At 46.9% G+C, this 22,085-nt stretch overlaps 1 protein-coding gene across 3 annotated transcripts in view; it reads right to left on the reverse strand.

Moving 5' to 3' along the window:
- The window catches only part of CACNA1E (calcium voltage-gated channel subunit alpha1 E), a 406,234-nt gene that overhangs the window by 326,211 nt on the left and 57,938 nt on the right, over window positions 1-22,085 (reverse strand). For all 3 annotated transcript variants that reach the window (XM_043485827.1, XM_043485828.1, XM_043485826.1), the window contains exon 2: window positions 2,407-2,673. In XM_043485827.1, coding sequence (XP_043341762.1) covers window positions 2,407-2,673 — 267 coding nt within the window. The remainder of the gene's footprint in view (window positions 1-2,406; window positions 2,674-22,085) is intronic.

Consider the following 22,085-nt stretch of genomic DNA (forward strand, 5'->3'; position numbering starts at 1 on the left):
TGTACAGCCAGGAATAAAAAACAAACATGGTGTATTTTCAATTTGCCAACAGGGCTCCTCTACACACCTTAGCAGATGTTCTCCGATCACTGTTACAGTCTGCATGCAGTAGAACCACCGCGAAACTGCCAACAATGGGGTGGAAGGGACCACTGGGATAGGGCTCAGGGCCAAGGAACGGAGTAGGATGCTGAAATTAACTCCCTACTGTCTCTCTTGACTTTTTGGCGCATTCTGGCCGAAGACATGGAAAGAGCGCAGTGAAACCCACAGTCACACCTTGCGCCTCTCGCAACGCCTGCTAGAAAGGCGGCGTCTTCGCAGCGGAAGAGAAAACGTGAAAAGCAGCGACCTCGTGGTGTAGGAAACGTGCTTAATTTCCCCGCCCGGGAGCCTGGGCAGGGCCGGAAGTGCCCGAGGTGCTAAACCCGGAGGGACGGTGCAGCCCAGGCCGCGAGGGGAGTTATGGGGTTGCCCTCCAAGGTGCCAAAGCTGGCCACGGGCACACTCTGCCACCCGCGGGGCGGCTGGGCGGCTTTGTCTACCGCCTGGCAACGGGAGGGCGCCTGTCTGGGTAAACACGCCCCTAAGAGAGGCGCGCTGTAAAGCAGCACAAGGTGGGTGGGAAATTTTGGAGAATTGTAGAAGATGGGCGGGCGAGGAACGGGGTGCCTGCTGGGAAAATCTGTAGGGACCTGGCTCGCGGAGTGTTCGCAGCCAGCCGCAGCACGAAACACAGTGAAAGCTGTCGCTTTGTGCAGCGGACCGGCCGGGCGGGACTGCAGGGGCCGGACCCTTCCCCCTTGCCCGTCCCCTCACCCCAGACAGGTTTAACTCTGGCACCGCTGGCCCCAGGATCACTCTGTGGGGGTGGGAGGGAGAGGGGAGTGCAAGGTGGGGGGGGGGGGGTGCGAGCTGCAGCAGGAAGAGTGTCTGCTTAGAGATGCTCCCCCGTTTCTAATGAGGGGTGCTCCCTAGAAGCCCCACACGCCAGCCAATCGCGGTGCGGCTGAGGCAGAGAACTAGGGAGGAAGGAAAGGAAGGCCAGAGGCTGGGGTGGGGGTAGCAGCGAGATGCCCAGACCCCAAGGTGGGCAAGCCACGAGCTTCCAGGATACTGGAGACCCAAGGTGGCTCCAGCTGCCTCCCCGATGCACACCTAGAGGTTGGGTGGGGGTGGGGGAAGGAAGGCAAAGGAAGACGAGGAGTGGCCTCTTTTTGCAGGTGCATGCCTCCCAAGAAATGTCTCCAGGAGCATCCAAGTCCCATGTCTCCAAGCCTACCCCCGTATATAATCCCCCCGCCTCCAGCTTGCTCCCTACTCATTCCCTCACCAGCAGCCCCTGATTCCTAAAGACCTTGCCAGATGCCCATATTCTTAGTGAAGAACGAGGCCGTGAGATGCCTCATCAGCAGCCTGCATTGGATGCGCTTCACTAAACCTGCCAAGGAGCTCCTTCTCTGCCGTTCACCCTAACACTGCCACCAACAGCTCTTTGTGGAGAGCAGTTCCTATGGAGCTAGAGAGAGAGGAAAGGTGAATTGCTTGCACACCTCTGGGCTCAGCTGATGCAGCCCTCCACTGATGAATTCAGGCCCAGCAGGTCTGCCTGGATCCTGGGAATGGGGAAGGTACTCAGCTGGTCAAGCTTGAAGAGGCAGGAGTACCCAACCCAGATTAAGGAAAGAATGGGCCCTGATGAGCTGCTCTGCCGTGACTGAGAAGAGCACCCGAACTCTGAGCTGTTGGGTTGTGTCATTAGAGACTGCCTCCTGGGACACACTCACTCACTCCTCTTCCAGCAGAACTTAAACTCAATCCCCAGCAGTTAGCTGGGTCCCAGGCCAAACGCTTGCGTTATTTATCCATTTGTCAATGTGTCTACAGCGTTTGGGCTCCGATCTCTTGAAGCTTCTAAGCTGATAAATCCTCTCACGGAGCTTCCGACTTTCCTCCAGGCAGAGTAGGTGTCTTCCCAGCTGGTGGGGATGGGGGCAAAGGGGATGGTTTCAAGGGACGGAAAGGGGGCTGAGTATGAAAGAAAATCCTGAGATTAGAGACAACCCGTTCTATGCAGCTTGGGAAGGGACCAGGGGGCCGAGAATCCAATCAAGCCCAGCCCCAAAAGGGGCAAACACCGCAACACCATGCACCCAGGAATGCTGGAGACTTTCACGGAGGAAAAATCAGAAACCAAAAGTCTTACCTTGAAAAACACTAGTGCCCACATCGGTTTCTACGGCACCATGCTTGCCTCTTAGATGCACCAAAGTATAGAGTGCACTTCAGCAAAGGGGCAAATCGGCACCAGGAAAGGGATGGGGGGCAAATTCCATGCTAGGCTTCCCCCCTTACCCGAAGAAATGCAAAGGGGAGAGGGGAGTAATGGTGGGCAAGAAAGGATATGGCCAATCGATGAGCTTCTTGGCGTATTTCCTGACAATGTTATCTTCTCCGAAGATGAACAGGGATCTGTTGACGGTGAAACAGTTCTGCCGGACGGGAATAGGGTTGTACAAAGCCATAGTCCGCGCCCTCTGCGCTTTCGACTGCTTGTAGGCGGCCGCCGGCCCTGAGGCCGGCACGGGGGTTCCTTGCCGGTTCCTGCTCTGGTCCGAGTCTCCATCGCCCGACCCCGGCCTGCCGACCACCGCCTCCCCGAAGCGAGCCATCCTGAAGTTTAAACAGACAGAAGACACACAAAGGTGATCGTGGCCGAACACCCGCACACAGCAACAAGCAGAAAGACACACGGAGTCTCAGAGCCGCATCCAGACGGGCACGGGGACCAACGTCTCCGGGGAGCCCCGCGAGCTCTTCGGAGAGGCGGTAGCAGCAACCCCGCCGCTCTGAACTGTTGAATCTAAATGCAACCTCTGCGAAGCTCCATTCCTCAAGGAGGAAAAAAAAAGGGGGGGAGAGCTTGGGGGTGCTCCGTTTCTGGAGACAATTTTTTTTTTTTTTTCAAAATGCCAGTGTGTGGTGGCGTTCAGGGACTGGAGAGAAGAGGGGTGGAGTAGGCTGCTCTTCAAACATAGCTCCTCTTCTGGCAGACGCAACACCTAGTTCTGGGAGAGAGGCAGGCACCGGCCCGCTAGGTAACAGTTTGGTAATTTATTGACGGGGGAGGGGAAAAATGAAAACAAAAGAACTTTTCAAAAAAAAAAAAAAAAAGACAAGGACGAGGTTACGGTGACATGCTTTATAACGCCGGCCCCTGCAAGTCCATCTAAGAAATTCCACAACCAAGACTTGGGTCTTTAAACCTGCCAGCACAGACGCATCCAAAGGTGGAGAAGGCGAGAGGGAGGGAGGGAGGAGAGCGGTATTGAGGTTCCTGCGTAAACCGCAACGCCCAAAATATCAAAATAAGAAGTCGATCCAACCGGAGAGGGACAGATGACTTCAAAGCTCCTGCGCTTGGGAGAGAAGTTGAAAAGCATCCAGAGAGCAGCGAAGCCCGAGTGCCAGCATCCTCCCGGAGCGCTCGCCGCCGCCGCCGCCGCCTCCCCGGATCAGCATGCAACAGCGATCCGCGGCTGCGCCGGGGAGAGGGCGGGAGCGAGCGGGCGGGCGGGCGAGCACTTGGGCGAGGAAGGAACAGGTTGCAGCCGAGCCCAGCGGTGGCCTGGTACGGGAGTTGTCCAGGGACCGAACTTGCTCACTGATGACTCGGTCTTCCTCTTCCACCCCGGCAGCTCCCCCCTCGATGGAGCAGAGAAGAAGATAGGGAACCGGGAGACCGGGGAAGGCGAGGAGGGGAGAGCGAGCGGAGCGCAGAGGCGCAGCGAGGCGCGCACGGGAGCGCCAGGAGAAGCGGGGGCGAGGCCGGCGAGCGCGGGCGGGGCGGGATGGAGCCGGAAGGACCCCGGCCCACGGCGGCCGGAGGGCTCCCGGGACGCGGGGCTGGTGTGGCTTATTGATCGGTGTAGCCGGAGGGAAGGGGACCTCCTCTGCCAAAGACCAGGCTAGAGTCGCCTCTCCCCAAGTCCTGCGGAGAGGAGACAGACCGGCGCAGCTGGCCGCGCGGGGAGAGCCGAGGCCCGGCGGGGGCGCACACGCACGCGCGCACGCTCTCGCGCCGTCAGTGCCCGCCGGGGCTGTGCCCCGCGCAGTCGCCGGACCTTTGCGTTCTGCGTGCCTTGCACCGGGGCCGGGTCGCCGCGTCTCCGCACCTCCCGGGCTCCGAGCGCACTGCCCTAGCATTCCCCGCGGACAAGGCAGCACTCCCTTCTGCCCCTGTCTCCACTTAGCAGCCTGGAAGCCCCGTGAGCGACGCTAGGACCTCCGGGGTCTCCGCACTGGAGCCAGCTCTGGTGGGAGCTTTTTGGGCTGAGAGACCCGCCCCTCTCTAAACGCAATCTGGGATGGCCTCTTGGGTTTGGCTCTACGAGAACCCTGCATTTCTGGAAACGTGGTCTAGATACCGGGTCCCCAGAAGTGAGTTCTGGGCTAAAAACCACCTTTCTGAAATCTTAACAATCAGGGGGATCCGCCCATCCCTACCTCTTACCCTCAAGTCAGCTGCACTGACTTCCTCGAACCCACTCCAGCAATGGAGAAAAAGAATTAGTGTTTGAGCTGCAGACGAGGGAAAGGTGGACTTCAGGCCCCAGAGAAAGAGTTCCCCGGGTTTGGCAACCACGCCCCTCCCCACGAGAGCCAGTGGTCTGATCTGAAGACAAGTAGCGGCTGCTACTGCTTTGCCTGAAGGCGGGCCCTTCCAAGTTGTTCCCACCTGAGTGGTGGAGCAGAAGGGGGTGGGGGCAGAGGAGGAAAACTGGAGAGTGACCAGAGCCCAGAGGTTGGAAATCCTGGGTTAGTGAGTGTTCCCTCGCAGATGTGAAAGGCAGTGTCTGTGTGTGAGATAACTGGTGAGAAGGGAGACCACGTGATGTCTGAGTGAGAGGCAGTGTGTGTTCCTCCGTGGACGTGGCGGGGGAGCGAGGCCATGTGAGCACTGACACAGGTCTGCTCTGTGAGAATGTCTGTGTGTGGGGGGGTGGGGGGGGGGTGAAGGGAGGGTCTCTGGTGCCGGAAAACCCCCACCCGCGCAGGCACTGCTCCTTTGGGCATGGCAGGTTGACCTTTTGCTTCAGGGGAGCCCATTTTGAGTCCAATTATGATTTGAGGTGAGTCAGCTCTAATTAGTATTTTGCTTTCCTTACTGCCTTACTCTGTCCGTCTACCTCCCTTAATTGGAGGGTCCTTTTCTGTCTGAACACCTAGTCAGAGTGAAAGGGAAGGTGGTACTATGAACCCAAAGGCCCATCAGCTATCAGTTGTTTCCAACCAGTCACAAGTGATTCTCTCAATAGCTCTGTAAACTACACAGGCTTAGAGAAGGCTCTCCAAGAAGACCAAATCCATGCTTTCAGAGGTAGGACCGTAACCCATAGCACGAAATTCATTCAAATCACTGGACAAATGTTTTTAAGCCCAAGGCATTCTTTTAGGAACTGAGCACACACTCCTGAACAAAATTGTGTTGTTGAGTCTTGTTAAGTCGTGTTGGACTCTTTACAACCCCACAGACCGCAGCACACCAGGCTTCCCTGTCCTTCACTATCTTGTGGAGTTTGCTTAAACTCATGTCCACTGAGTCAGTGATGCCATCCAACCATCTCATCCTCTGTCGACCCCTTCTCCTCCTGCCCTCAGTCTTTCCCAGGTTCAGAGTCTTTTCCAGTGAGTTGGCCCTTCCCATCAGGTGGCCAAAGTATGGGGCAAAATAGATGATGACAAAAATAAAGCATCTGCCTCTGTGATTAAATTGTATAACCTTACTGGCTTGAATGCATAATGTATCTCATTCTCATGCTGCAATATCACCCCCTTTGGTCCTTGTCCTGGCCTTTAAAGGCTGAAAGGTGGCATGCCTGTTTTCAATGCTTAGAGAAGCAAGGCTCACCAACATGTTACTTCCAGGAAGAGGTTTTTGGAAGACCAGGAACCCTTGACTTGTGTCTTCAATGTCACCCATACAACAGAGATCCAGTACTGATTCCTTTGCTCTCTCTACAATGTCCTCTGTGCTCTGTGGCTGTTAAAATTCTTTAGGGACCTAGAATTCCCACAGCAGGATATTATTCATAGAAATGTGAGGGCCCCCTGGAGTCGAGGCTTACCTTCCCGCCTTCCGAGCAGGCACAAATCACAAATGTATGGTTGGGGATGATGTAACGTATCCTGGGGAGCACGGGTGCCTCTGTAGGGGAGTTCAAGCTGCGACTTCCTGGAGGGTGCAGCCAGGGAGCACAGAGGCAAATATGATGGCATAAATCGCTTTCAGAATGGACTTGGCCTAAGGACAGTAATGCTGGGAGGAAGGCACTCTCTCATATTCACCCCCATCTGGCTTCACAGCTCTTGAGCCCTCTGAGATCTGTGGACTGCTTTTATGCTCTCCCATGTCTCCATTCTCCCAGCCCTCAGATGGCTACAGTTTTAATGGCTGAATAATAGTTTATGTCTTTAATAATTTTCAGTTTATATAAACCTCACTCCAAACCTCTGAGGCCAGCCTGGCAAACATGTATGATGACCCTGATTTGGTGGACAAATCAGAGTTTCATAAATGTTAAGTAGTTTGTCCACATCTAATGAGAGGCAAAGCTGAGACTTGTAACAGCTCTTCTGACTTTCACTTGATGGTTCTTTCTAATATCCAGGCTAATTTCTTCTGGGCAGTAATAGTGTAGTTCCAAATTGTTCACCATCAAGAGAAGAAACTATACAGTCACGCTAAGCCTATGGGAATACTGTGCTTACCATCCTCAAATTGAATCTGATCAATGGCCAAATGCTTCTGGGACTATGCTGGGAAGATGCTTAACTGGGAACACATCTACTGCCCTCAAGATCTGGGAGGATCCTTAGGAAAAAAAAACCTGAGATTAGGTCACTGCCATAATGCTCTTTGTAAGGGAACTTGGTGGGCATTCTCCTTCCTGTGTCCCTAGTTCCACTGTCCTCTTAAAGAGACCACAAATGGAAATGTAAAAAATCAGCAATTGGTCATAACTCTGATTGGAAACTGGTTTCCTAAAATCCCTTTCCAGCTCCGGAGGGATATTAGCCATATTTTTGTTGTTAGAGCACCATCTACCGGTCATATGTGAGCACATCGCTGTGATCTCAGATACTTGGCCACCTCACACCTCATACCTCAGGGCCTAGACATTCCTAAAGAGGTGACCTCTGGTCACCAGACCTCTATTCCTCTGTCATACTTTCTTGAAGCCCAAGCTCAAAATTTTGCCATCAATGCAACCAGGCATCTCATGGTACTTGAAACGTGCAGTCCCCCACACTGGACATAGGGGTATGAGGTCAAAACACACACACACATGAGTTAAGACGGTGCAGCCAAAAGGTCTACATGTATTTTCTGCACACAGTGACCTGCAAACTATAAACCCAAAAGGATCTAAGAAAGCAAGTGAAAACCTTTCCTAGCATATGAATCCAATGCAGACACTTCCATTTCAAAGTATTCACCCCTCAGCCTCTCTGTTCCAATGCACCATTCAGACTGCAAGTAGGAGAGGAGTTAACTGGTAGAGGGTCCCTCCAGCTTCCCTGGAAAAGGAAGGAAACAAGGTGACCACACTCCTGAACCAGGCAGGCCATGGGAATTTGTACCAAGATGGAGAGACACGAGTGGCAAGGATGGAAAAGCACTTAGCCTCTTTCCCTCATTCATAAAGCTCTTCCCGGATCCATCAGGCCTTGGGCCATCTTCAGAGAAGATTTCAGCCCATCACTGACGAGTCTGCAAACCTTGCCTCATCCAAAAGGATTGTTCCCTCCCACCAGCCCCACCCCCCTCTCCATTCCCAGTTCTATCCAGATAGCTTATGCTTGCTTGAGTGATCAGAGCCCCTTTTGTTCTATTTTTCCCCTGCTGAGCCTTTCCAAGAAATAGACTCTTATGCAAAGCAGTGCTCTAAGGAACATAATGCAGAGAGGATTTGGGAGTGGGTTTTAAGAAAAAAGTTGGCAGGAGACCATGTGCAAATTCACAGCAGAGCAGGAGAGCATTATGGCGATGCAGACATCTTGGGAGTCTGGTGGCTTCCACAATACCTTACAGCCTTGACTTGGGTAAAAGCATAACTTCACATCCTTATGTAATGTCTGTGCCTAGAACCAGCATTTCTCAAACCTATGCCCGAGAAACCCCACAGCACCAACACTCTATCAACTAACTATAGATGTGCAAATTTTGCTAAAATATGTTTTTTAAACCATTCATTTATGACAACTCAATATTTCCTGGGTGCCAACCGTGGTGATATTATCTCAGCTGCAGGACTGTGAGACACACTCTATTATCTGGGGCCCAGAGCTTCAGGGACATGTCCAAGTGCACAGAGAGAGGAAACACAGCTGCAGCTCCTGATAATAAGGTCAGGATTCCTTGCACTGTGCAACCCCTCTTAACATACTGCATGTCAGGATAATGTTTTCCTTGCTTAAGAGTCCGGTCATAGGTACGATCTTAGACTTTGGAGAATAAGCCATGGCCTTGAGCCAGAGAGTCTCACTGAAGGTTAAATTTCTAAGAATACCCATCGCCTGTCCCATAGGGATGTTACGAAGTTAGTTAAGCTCTTAGATCAGTACCTGGCACACAATAGGTGCTATCTATGTATTTGTTAAATACATTCAGCTACGGTAGCTGTGACCACCGTACACACAGCAAACACTGAACATCTGACTGTTTTCTGCTTCTAAAAGCAGACTTCAGAAGTGCAGCCCAGCGGTGTGTCTGGTGTGTGCAGAGTAGACAGAGGAGCCAAGAAGTGTGTCTGAAATTTGGTCAGAAAGACCATAAGGGAAAAGAGAAAAGAAAGCAAAATATTAGAGACCAGAGTCTAAAGAGCCCAAAGGCCTTGATACCTGGGGGAAATGTGACTCCTTAATTCATAAGCCCATGGAACGAATAAGAATTAACCCTTTTTAATGTGCTGGGCATTATTCTCAGGGATTCTGAGGCTCAATGGAAAATTAGACACAGTCGTGGCCCCTAAGAGCTTACAGTTTTAAAGAGGAAAAGGGGAAAACATCCTTATGAAAGACACTGATAGCAGGCAGAATGTGGCCTGCGCTCTAAGAGAGCACAGATGGGGGAAGATCCAAGGAGGGAGACATTCCCTCAGGCTGGAGGCAGCTCGAAAGAAAAAGAGAAGAATCAGCAGGGCACTGGGGGCCCAGAGAAGCCCTGGGGGACAGGGCGGCCTGAGCTGGGATGTGGTAGTGAATGATAGGGAATTCCTAAAACAGTCAGAATTTCATTCTCTTTCCCTGCATCTAGGATCACAAAGAGTCTAGCATTACCACTTCAATCCTTTGTTTTCCATAAGATGAGTCACTTTGCAGCCCAGACAAAAGTCAACCTTAAGAGAAATTAACCCCCTGCTGGCTCAGATGATAAGGAATCTGCCCTCAATATGGGAGACCCAGGTTCAATCCCTGGGTTGGGAAGATCCCCTGGAGTAGGGAGTGGCTACCTACTCCAGTACTCTTGTCTGGAGAATTCCATGGACAGAGCAGCTTGGCAGGCTACAGTCATGGGGTCGCAAAGAGTCAGACACTAAGCAACTATCACTTGGGTTTCTCCAATGGCTCAGCGGGTAGAGAATCCACCTACAATGCAGGAGACACAGGAGATGCAGGTTCAATCCCTGGGTAGGGAAGATCCCTTGCAGAAGGACTTGGCAACCTATTCCAGTAAGTATTCTTGCCTGGAGAATCCCATGGACAGAGGGGCCTGGGGGCTACAGTCCAAAGGGTCACAAAGAGTCGGACACAACTGACTAATCACACACCACGCACACACCATCTGTTGGGAAAGTCAGTTTGGAGGTCCAGTGTCTAGCCCCAGACAACCAAGGATGCCTGCCCCATCACCTCAGCACCCACTGCCAGTGTCTAGCCCGGCTGCCCAGCCAAGACAGAAGGCGGCAGGACCACTCCACAGAGCTCCAACCCTGACTGAGGGGAATGAGCCAAGGGTGCATCGCCATCTTACATCATTGTTGTGAGAACAATGGACAGAAACACGCCCATCCGTCCACCCCCTTGGCCTCTTGACTCAGAAAATAAAATACAGCCCACACACATTGCAGAGCTTGCGAAGCCTGGTGGGCTCAGGCTGATTCACTCATTCAGCAAACAGAAAGTGAGCGCCTTTCACATGTCAGGCGTGGCGTCGGGCACCAGAGCCAAGGGGACAGTGAGGAGGCTGAAGAGGGTGCCAGGCTGCATCCTGCAATGACCGGCCAGTCTTGTTTCACTCATGCCCCATGTTTCACTCTTGAAGACGATGTCCCACCAGCAGGGAAAGTGGCTCACAGCCCAAGGATAGCCTAGGGGAGCTCTGACCGCCAAGAGAAGAGAACGCGTGCCCATCCCACCCACCAGGCTTGCCTCTCACAGGACTCTGGGTTGGAATCATCACAGATTAAGCCACCACCTGTCCATCACCACACCCTTTCTCTCCCACTCTCTCCTCCGCTGAGCAGCTGCTTACACCCACCTGGTATAAAATAATCAGAGTGAATAAGGCATTCCCATATGATATGGACTTGAGGCCAGCTTTGAAACGTGCATCCAGGCAGACCAGGCTGGCTCTGTCCCCTTCCAACCCCCCGGAAACTGTACGAAGACCCCACTGACCCCATGTGGTCCCTGTTCTCCCCTCCTTCTCCTTGACCACACTAGCGTCTGGCACCACTGACCACCTCTCCTCCCTCGCTTAGCATCTCAGTTTCCACTCCTCCCACCTCACCGCCTGGTCCTCTTACTCCTCTTATCCCTCTCCCTTTATCAGGGGAGCCCTGCATGGGTCTGCCCTCAACCTCCTGACCTCCCTCTGACTCCTCTCCCTTTGGGGTCACGTCCTTACCCACAGTTTCAGCTACCCCTCTATTTCCTCATCCAGCCTCTGTCCCATACTTTTCACCTCATTTCCATATGCAAATACACAGTTAAGTAATGGGTATCTCCATACGCACTGGGCTATCCATCATCATCTCAATTTATTTAAAAGTGAATTCATTATAATTCCTTCGAAGCAAGTTCCCCCTCCAAAAATTACACCTTCTACCAGGTGACATGATTCTCCCTGTCAGTCACTTGACTTTAGCGATAGGTCCTCACTACCTAAAACAGGGCCAAACTCCTTAGCCTGACCCACCTTGCCAACACCAACCTACCTTGCCAACACCATCTCCCATGTTCCAGAGTATTAACATAGTTATAAAACTTCAAAACTCTTGCTCACAGGACCTACTTCAGTCTGACCCAAGCACACTCTTCTTTTCTGCTTCTCTGACTCCTAGGTATCCTTCCAGATGTGTGGTGGTGGTGGTTGAGTCAATAAGTTGTGTCCAATTCTTGCAATCCATGGACTATATAGCCTGCCAGGCTCCTCTGTCCATGGGATTCTCCAGGCAAGAATACTGGAGTGGGTTGTCATTTCCTTCTCCAGGTGTGTGGTTAAGTTCAATTCTGCCTTTTCCATGAAGCCTTCCATAACCTCTCCAACTCTAGGGAGCCTTCTGTCACCTCTCCAATTCAATCTATGATCTGTACCTCCTCCAAACTCATAGAACTTTTTGTAGCACTCATGGATAGTAATGCATTTACTCACTGTCATTGTTGCCATGGATATAAGTTCACCAGTACATTTCTATTTAATTTTACAGTTAGGTATGCTGTGTCTCGGAGAAGGCAATGGCACCCCACTCCAGTACTATTGCCTGGAAAATCCCATGGACGGAGGAGCCTGGTGGGCTGCAGTCCATGGGGTCGCTAAGAGTCAGGCACGACTGAGTGACTTCACTTTCACTTTTCACTTTCATGCATTGGAGAAGGAAGTGGCAACCCACTCCAGTATTCTTGCCTGGAGTATCCCAGGGACAGAGGAGCCTAGTGGGCTGCCGTCTATGGGGTCGCACAGAGTCGGACACGACTGAAGCGGCTTAGCAGCAGCAGCAACAGCAGATACTGTGTCTCCTCCACTGTGGTATAAGCTTCTTAAATGCAGAAGACGTATCTTCCCCTTCTTTATTACCTGGCGTGCCTGCATCATTCTCCATGCATGCGTGTGTGCTAAGTCGATTGAGTCGTGTCCTCCTTTTTACAATCCTATGGACTGTAGCCCGCCAGGCTCCTCTGTCCAAGGAATTCTCCAGGTAAGAATACTGGAGTGGGTTGCCATGCCCTCCTCCAGGGGATCTTCCCAATCCAGGGATGGAACCCACACCTCTTACGTCTCCTGCACTGGCAGGCAGGTTCTTTACCACTAGCATCACCTGGGAAGCCTTTACTTTAGCAGGCCTTTGCTAAATACATAGTCAATGAATAAATGAGTGAATCTTCTGCAACTCTTTTTGGTGAAAAAGAGCTTTGGCATCAACCAGGTAGCCGGTCCCTGTCTGAGGGACTGCCCTTCTCCTAATAGATTCTGCCACTGAGTCTGTTGTCAGGTATTTCCAGTTGTTCCTTCTGGGTTGAGTGTTCAATTTCCCCTTAATAAGAAAGAATGCTTAGCGCTCATGTAGGAGATCAGGTGACTCTAATTCAGGGGGAGCTTTTCTAGCACAATAACAACCTCACCCTCATTTATCCATCATAAATTATAGGGTTCATTCCCCTATGAGGAATAGCTCCTGCTCTTTAAAAACATAATTGAATTAAGATTTGGGGTATCAGTTAATAAAAAAGAGACATCCAAATCTCTACACAGAGAATATTTTCAGATCCCTTTTCACAGAACACAAAACAAAGAATAAAATTCTGCTTCAAAAAAAATCAACTACAGTCTTAATTGGTTCTATCTCTTCTCTCTACAAAAAAAGGCAAATGTCACCATCATACCTCTTTCCCTTATGAAGAACTGCATGTGAAAGAGCAATACCATTTTTGATTGTATGCAGATACATGCACTAGCTTCTGATCTCAAGTTCTGCCAGGCTGTGTCCAAACATACACAAGGAATCTTCCTAAGCTGTCAAGAACTTTCAAACAAGCTTAACACAGTACAATCAAAGGTGAAGAATTATAAGCTTTTTTGAAGTTTTCTAAATATTTGTAATGTGTCATTTAAAAATGGGAAAGGTGGAAATGTAATTCTCAATCAAAAGAGAGAATTTATGAAATACTTCTAATACCCTTAATAAGCCAGTCCTTTGGACACACACATAGACATACTATACAGCCCTTTCCATTAAAGACTTTTTGTGTTTTTTTTTTCTTCACATAATCCCCCCATCATTCAATCACATTCTTCAAAGAAGTTCTGCCGATGGAAAGTGGTCATGTGTTAACATAACCACCCAAAGTTTCCTACCATGCATGCTGTTTTCCCTCTGTTTAAATACTCTATATTTTCCAATAAGTCATAATTTCATATGGCAGATTCCAGAACTATAAAAAACAGAAAACAAATGGACATGCATCAAGCAAACAAAGAATAATTACAAAGAAAAGTACTAATTAATGGACTTCTGGTTCAAGATAGCAGAGTAGAAGGACATGTGCTCATCTCCTCCTGCGAGAGCACCAAAATCACAACTAGTTGTTGAACAACCATTGACAGGAGATGCTGGAACCCACCAAAAAAAGCATACCCCGTGTCCAAAGACAAAGAAGAAGCTACAGTGAGGCAGTAAGAGGGGCACAAACGTGATCAAATCAAATCCCATAGCCACCAGAGAGAACAATAATACTAGAGAAGTTCTCTTCTTGTGACGGTTCTGAGCCTCACATCAGGCTTCTGATCCTGGGGATATAGCAAAAGGACTAGGAATCCCCAGGGAACCTGACTGGGAAGGCCAGCAGGATTTGATTACAAGATTTCCACAAGACTGAGGGAAATCAATTCCACTGTTTGAAGGCACAAACAAAATTGTGCATGCACCAAGACCCAGGGTAAAGAAGCAGCAACCCCACAGGAGACTGAACCATACCTACCTGCTAGTGTTGGAGGGTCATCTGTGTAGGTGTGGGTTGCTCACCAGGGGGCGGGGGCACTGGCAACAGCAGTCCTGGAAGGTCTTCTTGGCATAAGTCCCCCTGGAGGTCACCATTAACCCTACCTTACAGCCCACTGACCCCAAGGCTTGGGTCACCTCAGGCCAAACAACTAATGGGCAGAGAGTGCAACCCCACCCATCAGTACACAATTGGACTACAGCTTTACTGAGCAAGCCCTGCTCACCAGAGCAAGACCCAGTTTTTCCCACAGCCAATTCCTCCCATCAGGAAGCTTACACGGGCCTCAACTTCATCCACCAAAAGGAGGACAGAAGTAAGAAGAAGCACAATTTTGCAGCAGCTAAAATGAAAGCCACATTACAGAAAGCTTATCAGAATGAGAAAGCAGAAAGTTATGTCCCGATGAAGGGACAAAATGAAACCCAAAAAAAAAAACAAAATGAAGTGGAGATAGGCAACCTTCCAAAAAAGAATTCTGAATAATGATAGTGAAGATGATCCAGAATCTCAGAAACAGAATGAAGAAGATGCAAGAAATGTTTACTGAAGACCTAAAAGAACTAAAGAACAAACAGAGATGAACAACAGACTAGAAGGAATCAACAGGAGAAGAACTGAGGCAGAAGAACAGATCAGTGACCTGGAGGGCAGAATGGTGGAAATCACTGCCGCAGAACAGAATATAGAAGAAAGGATTGGAAAAAAAAAAAAAAATGAAGACAGCCTGAGAGATCTCTGGGACGTTAAATGCACCAACATTCGCATTATAGGTGTCCCAGAAGGAGAAGAGAGAAAAGACCCAAGAAAACATTTGAAGAGATAATAGCTGAAAATTTCCCTAACATGGGAAAGGAAATAGTCAACCAAGTCCAGGAAGCACAGAGTCACAGGCAGGATAAACCAAGGAGGAACACATCAAGACACATAGTAATCAAAATGACAAAAATTAAAGACAAAGATAAAAATATGAAAAACAACAAGGGGAAAATGACAGATAATATACAAAGGAACTCCCATAAGGTTATCAGCTGATTTCTCAACAGAAACTCTACAAGTCGGAAGGGAATGGCAGGATATAGTTCAAATGGTGGAAGGGAAGAACCTACAACCAAGAATACTCCACCCAGCAAGACTCTCAAGCAGATTTGACAGAGAATCAAAAGCTTTCCAGACAAGCAAAAGTTAAAAGAATTCAGCACCACCAAGCCAGCTTTACAACAAACGGTCAAGGACCTTCTCCAGGCAGGAAACACAAGAGAAGGAAAAGACCTACACAAATTAAACCCAGAACAATTAAGAAAATGGCAATAGGATCAGACATATTAATAATTACCTTAAGTGTAAAATGGATTAAATGCAGCAAGCAAAAGACATTGATTGGCTGGGCAGATGAAAACATGTGCATGTATGCACTTCCACTTACCACATCACTCTACTTAACCCTCCAAATTATATGTAATTATTTTATATTGTTAGGTTAATCATGTTTCCATTATGGCTTGCAATTGTAATTGTCTTTTATTTTTGTCTACTGATTGTGAAAACTAATAAATATCTTTTACTATTGTGATTATGTAACTATTATTCACTTAAAACCATTGTGTCACAATTGGCCAACAGAAAATAATAGAATTCAGTATCACTAAAACTATCACTTAATAGAAAAACCTGTAATCACTTTTTAAAATCCAGATGCATATCAGAATTGTCTTGGAAATTTTTTGAAAAATACAAACACCCAGGTATTGCTTTTTTTCTCCAAACTCCAGAACTGTTTCTAATGAGCAGTCATGTTTAAAAACAACTAGACTATACGATGCTGTTTTACTTTTATCGACTTTATTTCACTTTCTATTTCATATTCAGTGCCCCCTTTTAATTTAGTTTATGTTTTCCAATTTTTCCATCTCTCTTTTTGTTGTTCTTTCTCAAGCCTTTATGAAGCATAGTAGAAAGCTTTTGTATACACATATATATATATACACACTATGTATAATGTAATATATGTATTTTAGAAAAATTATGAATTTTTGCCTAGCTAAAAAATTTATGACATTTTGATTCCTCTTATTTGACTTAGAAGGAATAGAATGCTAGATTGCTAGGTTTCTAATTTACATTCACTCAAAATTTTGATATAGTTCCATGTATTTTGGCATCTAGTACTACTGCTAAAAGTCTAGAAAATTTATTATCTTCGTGATTTTTTTTTAAAACAATTTTGAATAGGCTTGAAACTTCTAATCCAATTCTGAGAATATAAAGAAATATTACTTTGTAATAAAACATAAGAAATTAACATGGGATACAGAACTAACAACTAAAGTATGGATTTTGTTCAAATTTCACAAAAATTTATGCCAGCGTCCATTATTTATTTTCATACCTTATTCAAGACTCCACATTGTATTCAACTGCACTGAGCAGCTTCAACTGCATGCAACAAATTCTGGTAAATTCTCTTTTCATTTTTATTCTATTACAAATATTTTCTAATTTTCCTTGTTATGGCTTCTTAGATACACTCATCATTTAAAAAGAATCATTAAAAAGATGTTTAATTACCAAATACATGGGATTTTAAAAGTACCTTTAGATATTAATTTCTTATTTTGATATTAATGTATCATTTAAATGCTTTCTTCTCTGCAATCACTCTCTGTGTTTTTTTCAGTCTTCTAACTATTGAGGCTTTCAATGGCTAAATCAAAGATCTGTCTTGATAAATGTCACATTGCACTTGAAAACATGTGGGTTATTTTCAAATATCTTTTGATATTGATTTCTAACACAATTCCACAGTGATAAGAGAACAAACTCTGTGTGATTTCAATACTTTTAGGCCATGAAATTTTTGCACTTTGTTTTATGTCCCTGAATATGTTCCAGTGTCTCCTAGTTTATAGCCTAGGGAACTTGAATAGAATTTGTATCCTATTGTTGTGTGAAAATTGTATAAATCTTAATTGTGTTGAATTGGTTCATGGTGCTCTTCAGGTCTACTATATCCCTCTACTTCTCTGTATATTCATGCTATTAATTTTTGAGAGTTTAATATTGAAACTCCAACTAAAAATCTTAATTTATCTATTTAAAAATAATTGTATATAGATTGGAACTATACATAACCTTGTTCTGTATTTTCCATTTCTCTTGTACATGTATCCTTGCATAATTTAAATGTATACTTGCATAATTTAAAAAAATTTTTTAAATTAAAGATTATTTTTTAAAAAGTACTAATTAGTAATAATACTAATACTTATTATGTGCAAGGCACTGTCCCAAGTCCTTTACTTTCTTTATTTCTCAGAATAATTCTATGTGGTAGGTACTGTTATAAGCTGCATTTTACACATAAGAAGAGCAAAACTGAAAGAGACGAAATAATTTCCCTTAAGATCAGATAGTTGGTGAATGACATCACAGAAAGTCCATCCTAGGTCTGTCTGACTCCAAAATCCATTATCTTCACCACCACACTGCACAGCCTCCCACTGATATCATTAATAGAAATGGTGTAGTCACTTACTTTCATGATGATCCTACAATTCTGAGAGGCAAGAAAATGTGCCAATACTACATCAGGTGCTGAAGGACCCAGAATAAGCAAGTCATGTTTGTGTAAGACAAGACAGATTTATCCCCTAGTCCTGTTTGGGCTTATTACCCCACGTGCAGACATGACAGAAATGGTACCCACCCATGTGAATCTAAGGAGACTATCAACAGACCAACTGTGACGACAGATTGTCAAGTATACTGTATTTCAAGCCATGACCTGCCTCGGTTCTGCATTGCTACATCTTCAGACATAAGCCATGCAAGAACTGAGCCCTCTTTCAAAAGCTGTTGAAATTCTTCAAAACTTCTCAAAATCCAGAGTGTACATTACTATGCACATACTATGTACATTACTCGTGATGAACATGATTTTCCATCTACTGACTTATTATCTGATGAATGGCTAAATCTACCCCAAATGCCCCAGCCTCTGAGCTCCCTGGCAGGTCAGTCTAGGTAGTGACCTGGAAAAGTTTTCAATCCAACTCTGGAGGGGGTCACTAAGGGAGTGAGAAATGGAATATTTCCTACTGTATCAGTAAACAAAGGATGGCACAGACACCAGAAATTGCAGCAACCATGCAAGGTGAGCTCGTGAGCCCTGAGGGAACTCAAGAAGGAAAGAATATCTGCCATCTAGCAGCCATCAGACTGTGGCCACTCCCTACGGTGAGCCCTGAGGAAAACTCAGGATGTGAAATATGATACTGGCCACAGATAGTTGAGGTGCATATCAAAAGAATGATTTGAGTGAGCCCAAACTCCTGCATCTTCCCATACATAGAAAAGCACTAAACTCCTTAACTTGAGATATCTGGTTTTCCTTTAATTAATAATAATCTTTGGATGTTCAGACTACCTGCCCTTTGTTGCAAAACTTCTATATAACCTGGCTCCCCTCACCTCGCCGTTTGAGATGCTGTCTCCCAGGCTTGAAGTCCTAAAAATGCCCACCAAATAAAACAAAACTCTCAACTTTCAGGTTATGAATATGCTTTAAGTCAACAGGAGAGAAGGGAGGAAGGAGAGGAGATGTTGTCCAGCCACAGAGAAGGGTCCGCTGCACTGCAGACCCAAGTATTAGTCAGTGCTCTGCATTCAGCAAAGTCAAGGGTAGTGCCATTCTGACCATTCAGGAATATCGATCCTGATCATTCAGTATGGCTTTAGTTTTTTTTGTTTTTCGCTATGAATTCTTCTGCTGCCAACGTGTGCCACTAAAGGATTCAGCACATTTAAATCCTCATGCCTCTCAACTTGTTGTTCTCCTGCCTGCACTCCAGCAGGTAAGACACCCACAGACTTGCAGTGCTCTGGGCTGTAGAATTCACAGGAGTCTATAATGTTCAGGTTATTTTTAAACTTTCAGGCCACTTTCCCTCCCCATGAACAGCAGGCCTGCCATTTAGAACAGTGTTTAACCCACACCCCACCTGCTTGGAAACTTTAGCTTTTTGTGTTAAAAGAAAAGAAGCAATCCTTTGAGCTCACACACGCACACACACACCCCTAAAAACTGAAGACAGTCACCAGCTCTCTGGGGTGAAAGACCCTGCTCCCAAAATGATGCTGAGTTTGTTGAGATGATGCATGTGAAAATGCTTTGTAAACTTAGAATGTCACACTACAGTGAGGGGTAGTATTGTGATATTTGCAAGGACAGACATCAGGCATTATAAAGTGATGCCAAAAGACAGTTGCCTACTTCCAAAAGGGTATTATATCAGAACAATCAAAGCATTCAAGGCCCTTCATTTGCCTAGGGAGTCAGACAGGAGCTGGCTAAGGGGTGCTGGGTTATAATTTTCTTCAAATTAATTGCTTTTTTTTAAGTGGCAAATATTGGAAGAGAGGGAAAGAAATTCTGAAAACAATTCAACAAAGAGAATGAAGCAGAAGAATGAAAGAAAAAGCTTCAAAGCAGTAACAATCCCTACCATTTGTGGAAGGCCTAACTAATAAGCACTGTGTATGTGTTACCTCATTTGATCTGCTTAAGACTCCTTGCGGGCTTCAACAATTTTTCAGTTGAGCTCAGAGAAACAATGTCCCTTTACAAATGGAATATTCCCTACCACATCAGTTGTCAACTTAAAAAAAAATAGTTACAGCCTTAAAGTTGAGAGTTATGTTTCATTCAATGGAAATTTTTTGGATTTAAGCCTGGGAGGCATGATCTCAAGTAACCCTGAGAGAACTGCTCCCAGGGGGAAGAGTCAGGCTATATAGAAGTTTGTAACAAAGGGCAAGTAGCCTGAACATCAAGAGATTATTGCGATTTAAAGAAAACCAGGTATCTCAAGTTAAGGAATTTAGTGCTTTCCTATGAATGGGAAAATGCAAGAGTCTGGGCTCATTGAAATCATTGCTTTTATATTCATCTCAGCTATCTGGGGCCAGTATCCTGTGATTTTTCACATCCTGAGTTCTGCAGTTCTCCCCGTAGGGAGTGGCTACAGCCCAATGACTGCCAGATCATGCAGATATTCTCCTTCCTGATTGCCCTGGAGGGCTGGAATCACAGATGATGGTGACATCCTTGTTTACTGATACTGCAGGAAATACTGCATTTCTCAGAGTAAGCACTGTATGTTAAAGTCATCAGTCACTGTAGCTGGTGAGCCCTGAGGGAACTCAAGAAGGAAAGGATATCTTCCATCTCACAGCCCTCAGACTGCAGCCACTCCCTACAGTGAGCCCCGAGGAAAACTCAGGATCTGAAAATAGAATACCAGCCCAGACAGCTGAGGTGCATATCAAAAGATTGATTGGAGGGAGCCCAGACTCTTGCATCTTCCCATACATATAGGCAAGCACTAAACTCCTTAACTTGAGACATCTGGTTTTCCTTTAATTAACAATAATCTTTGGGTGTTCAGACTACCTGCCCTTTGTTGCAAAACTTCTATATAACCTGGCTCCCCCCTCACCTCGCCTCCTCAGAGCAGTTCTCTCAGGGTTACTTGAGACGCTGCCTCCTGGGCTTGAAGTCCAAAAAAATCCCCACGGAATAAAACATAACTCTCAACTTTTAGGTTGTGAATATTTTTTAAGTCAACATCCTAAACTAAGATTGCACAGCAAGCACGCAAAGAGCCAGAATTGGAGCTGGACCTGCCTGATGCCAGAGGACACATCCCACCCCTCCCCTCACTGTGAAAGCCACATGGGAAGGAGCGAGTGTGGCCTGAATGGTTAGGCTGGGCAAGAATGGTTTCAAGGGCCCGTAGTGGAAGAGCTCAGGGTCACTGCCGAGTCACTGAGGGTCAGGCAGTGAGCACAGAGCCTCCTCCACTACCAGAAATAAAAAGTCTCTTTTCCTGGAGGAAAAATGTGGATCTTGCATGAGCTACGGAAACCGACATAGCCATCCAGGCCCTGGGGAACAGGCCTGAACAAAACCCATCACAGATAGTCCCCAAACTTCTTCCCGGTGAAGGGATACCTCTCAGGCCAAAGGCTGTAGCTTCTGAAGTCCCATTGTTGCCACGCTGGGACCTACCACAAAATAAATCAAGCAGCTTTCCCTCGCAGCAAACCTCTTCCCCACAACTTCCACACCCAGGACGGATGACTCACTGGAGAGCCTCCTCCTCCCACTCTCCCCACTCCCCTTCTGGCTTAGGGCCTGAGAAGTGATAAAATGATCAGGTGGTTCAACACTTCTACTGCTAAATACATTCCGGGGGGGTTGGGGGGGGAGGTGGTGGTTAGAACCAGAGTCTGTTTCCCTGGAGGCTACCAGGGTGTGTACACATTCTGCTGCATCCGGGGCTCAGCAGGAACTGGCTTCCCCATCGCCCTGCTTCCCCCGCCCCTTGGGAGCATCCCAATCTACTGTTCTCCTGCCACTTCCCTTGCTGCCCCTTCATCTTCTTCACTTTTTATTCTTCCTTTCTTCCCTTTCTCCTGCCTTCTAAAGGCACGCATCCCTCAGAGCCTGTTTCCCACCCTCTTCTCTATGTAGATCCTCTCTCTCTTGGTAATTTCATCCATCCAGAAGGCTTCAACCACAGTTAACATCTGGAAGACTCTCCCATCTTTTTCTCCGGCCTATTCTTTTAAAAGTCTGATACCACATTCACAACTGCTCTAAGGCTCCTCTACCTGGCTGACCTGACAGGGCCGTCAATCAACTGCTTTAAAAACCCACTCAATCGTGAATTGCCCTCTAAACCAGCTCCTCTCTGGGTCTCTCATTCTGATTGCAGTACCACACTCCCCCTCTAACTCAGGCATGAAACTTTAGAATGAAAGATGATTCTTCCTCTTGCCCACGTCCTTCACCAACCTTTCCCCAAATCCTGTCACTTTTTTTTTTCCTATTCCTCTTTCACAAGTTTCCATTTTATTTGCACACCTATCTCTCAAGTTTAGACCTGTATGCCTCCTCCTTGGAAGCTGGGAAGAGCTTCCCAACCCATCTTCCTCTTCCAGATTTGCAGCAAAATCCAAGAGTGTGAACAATGCTGTACCCTCTCCATGCCAACCACCGTGTCTGCTAAAAAAATCAC

Source organism: Cervus canadensis, chromosome 13 (genome assembly GCF_019320065.1).
Source record: "Cervus canadensis isolate Bull #8, Minnesota chromosome 13, ASM1932006v1, whole genome shotgun sequence".
In the NCBI taxonomy this organism is placed as follows: Eukaryota; Metazoa; Chordata; class Mammalia; order Artiodactyla; family Cervidae; genus Cervus; species Cervus canadensis.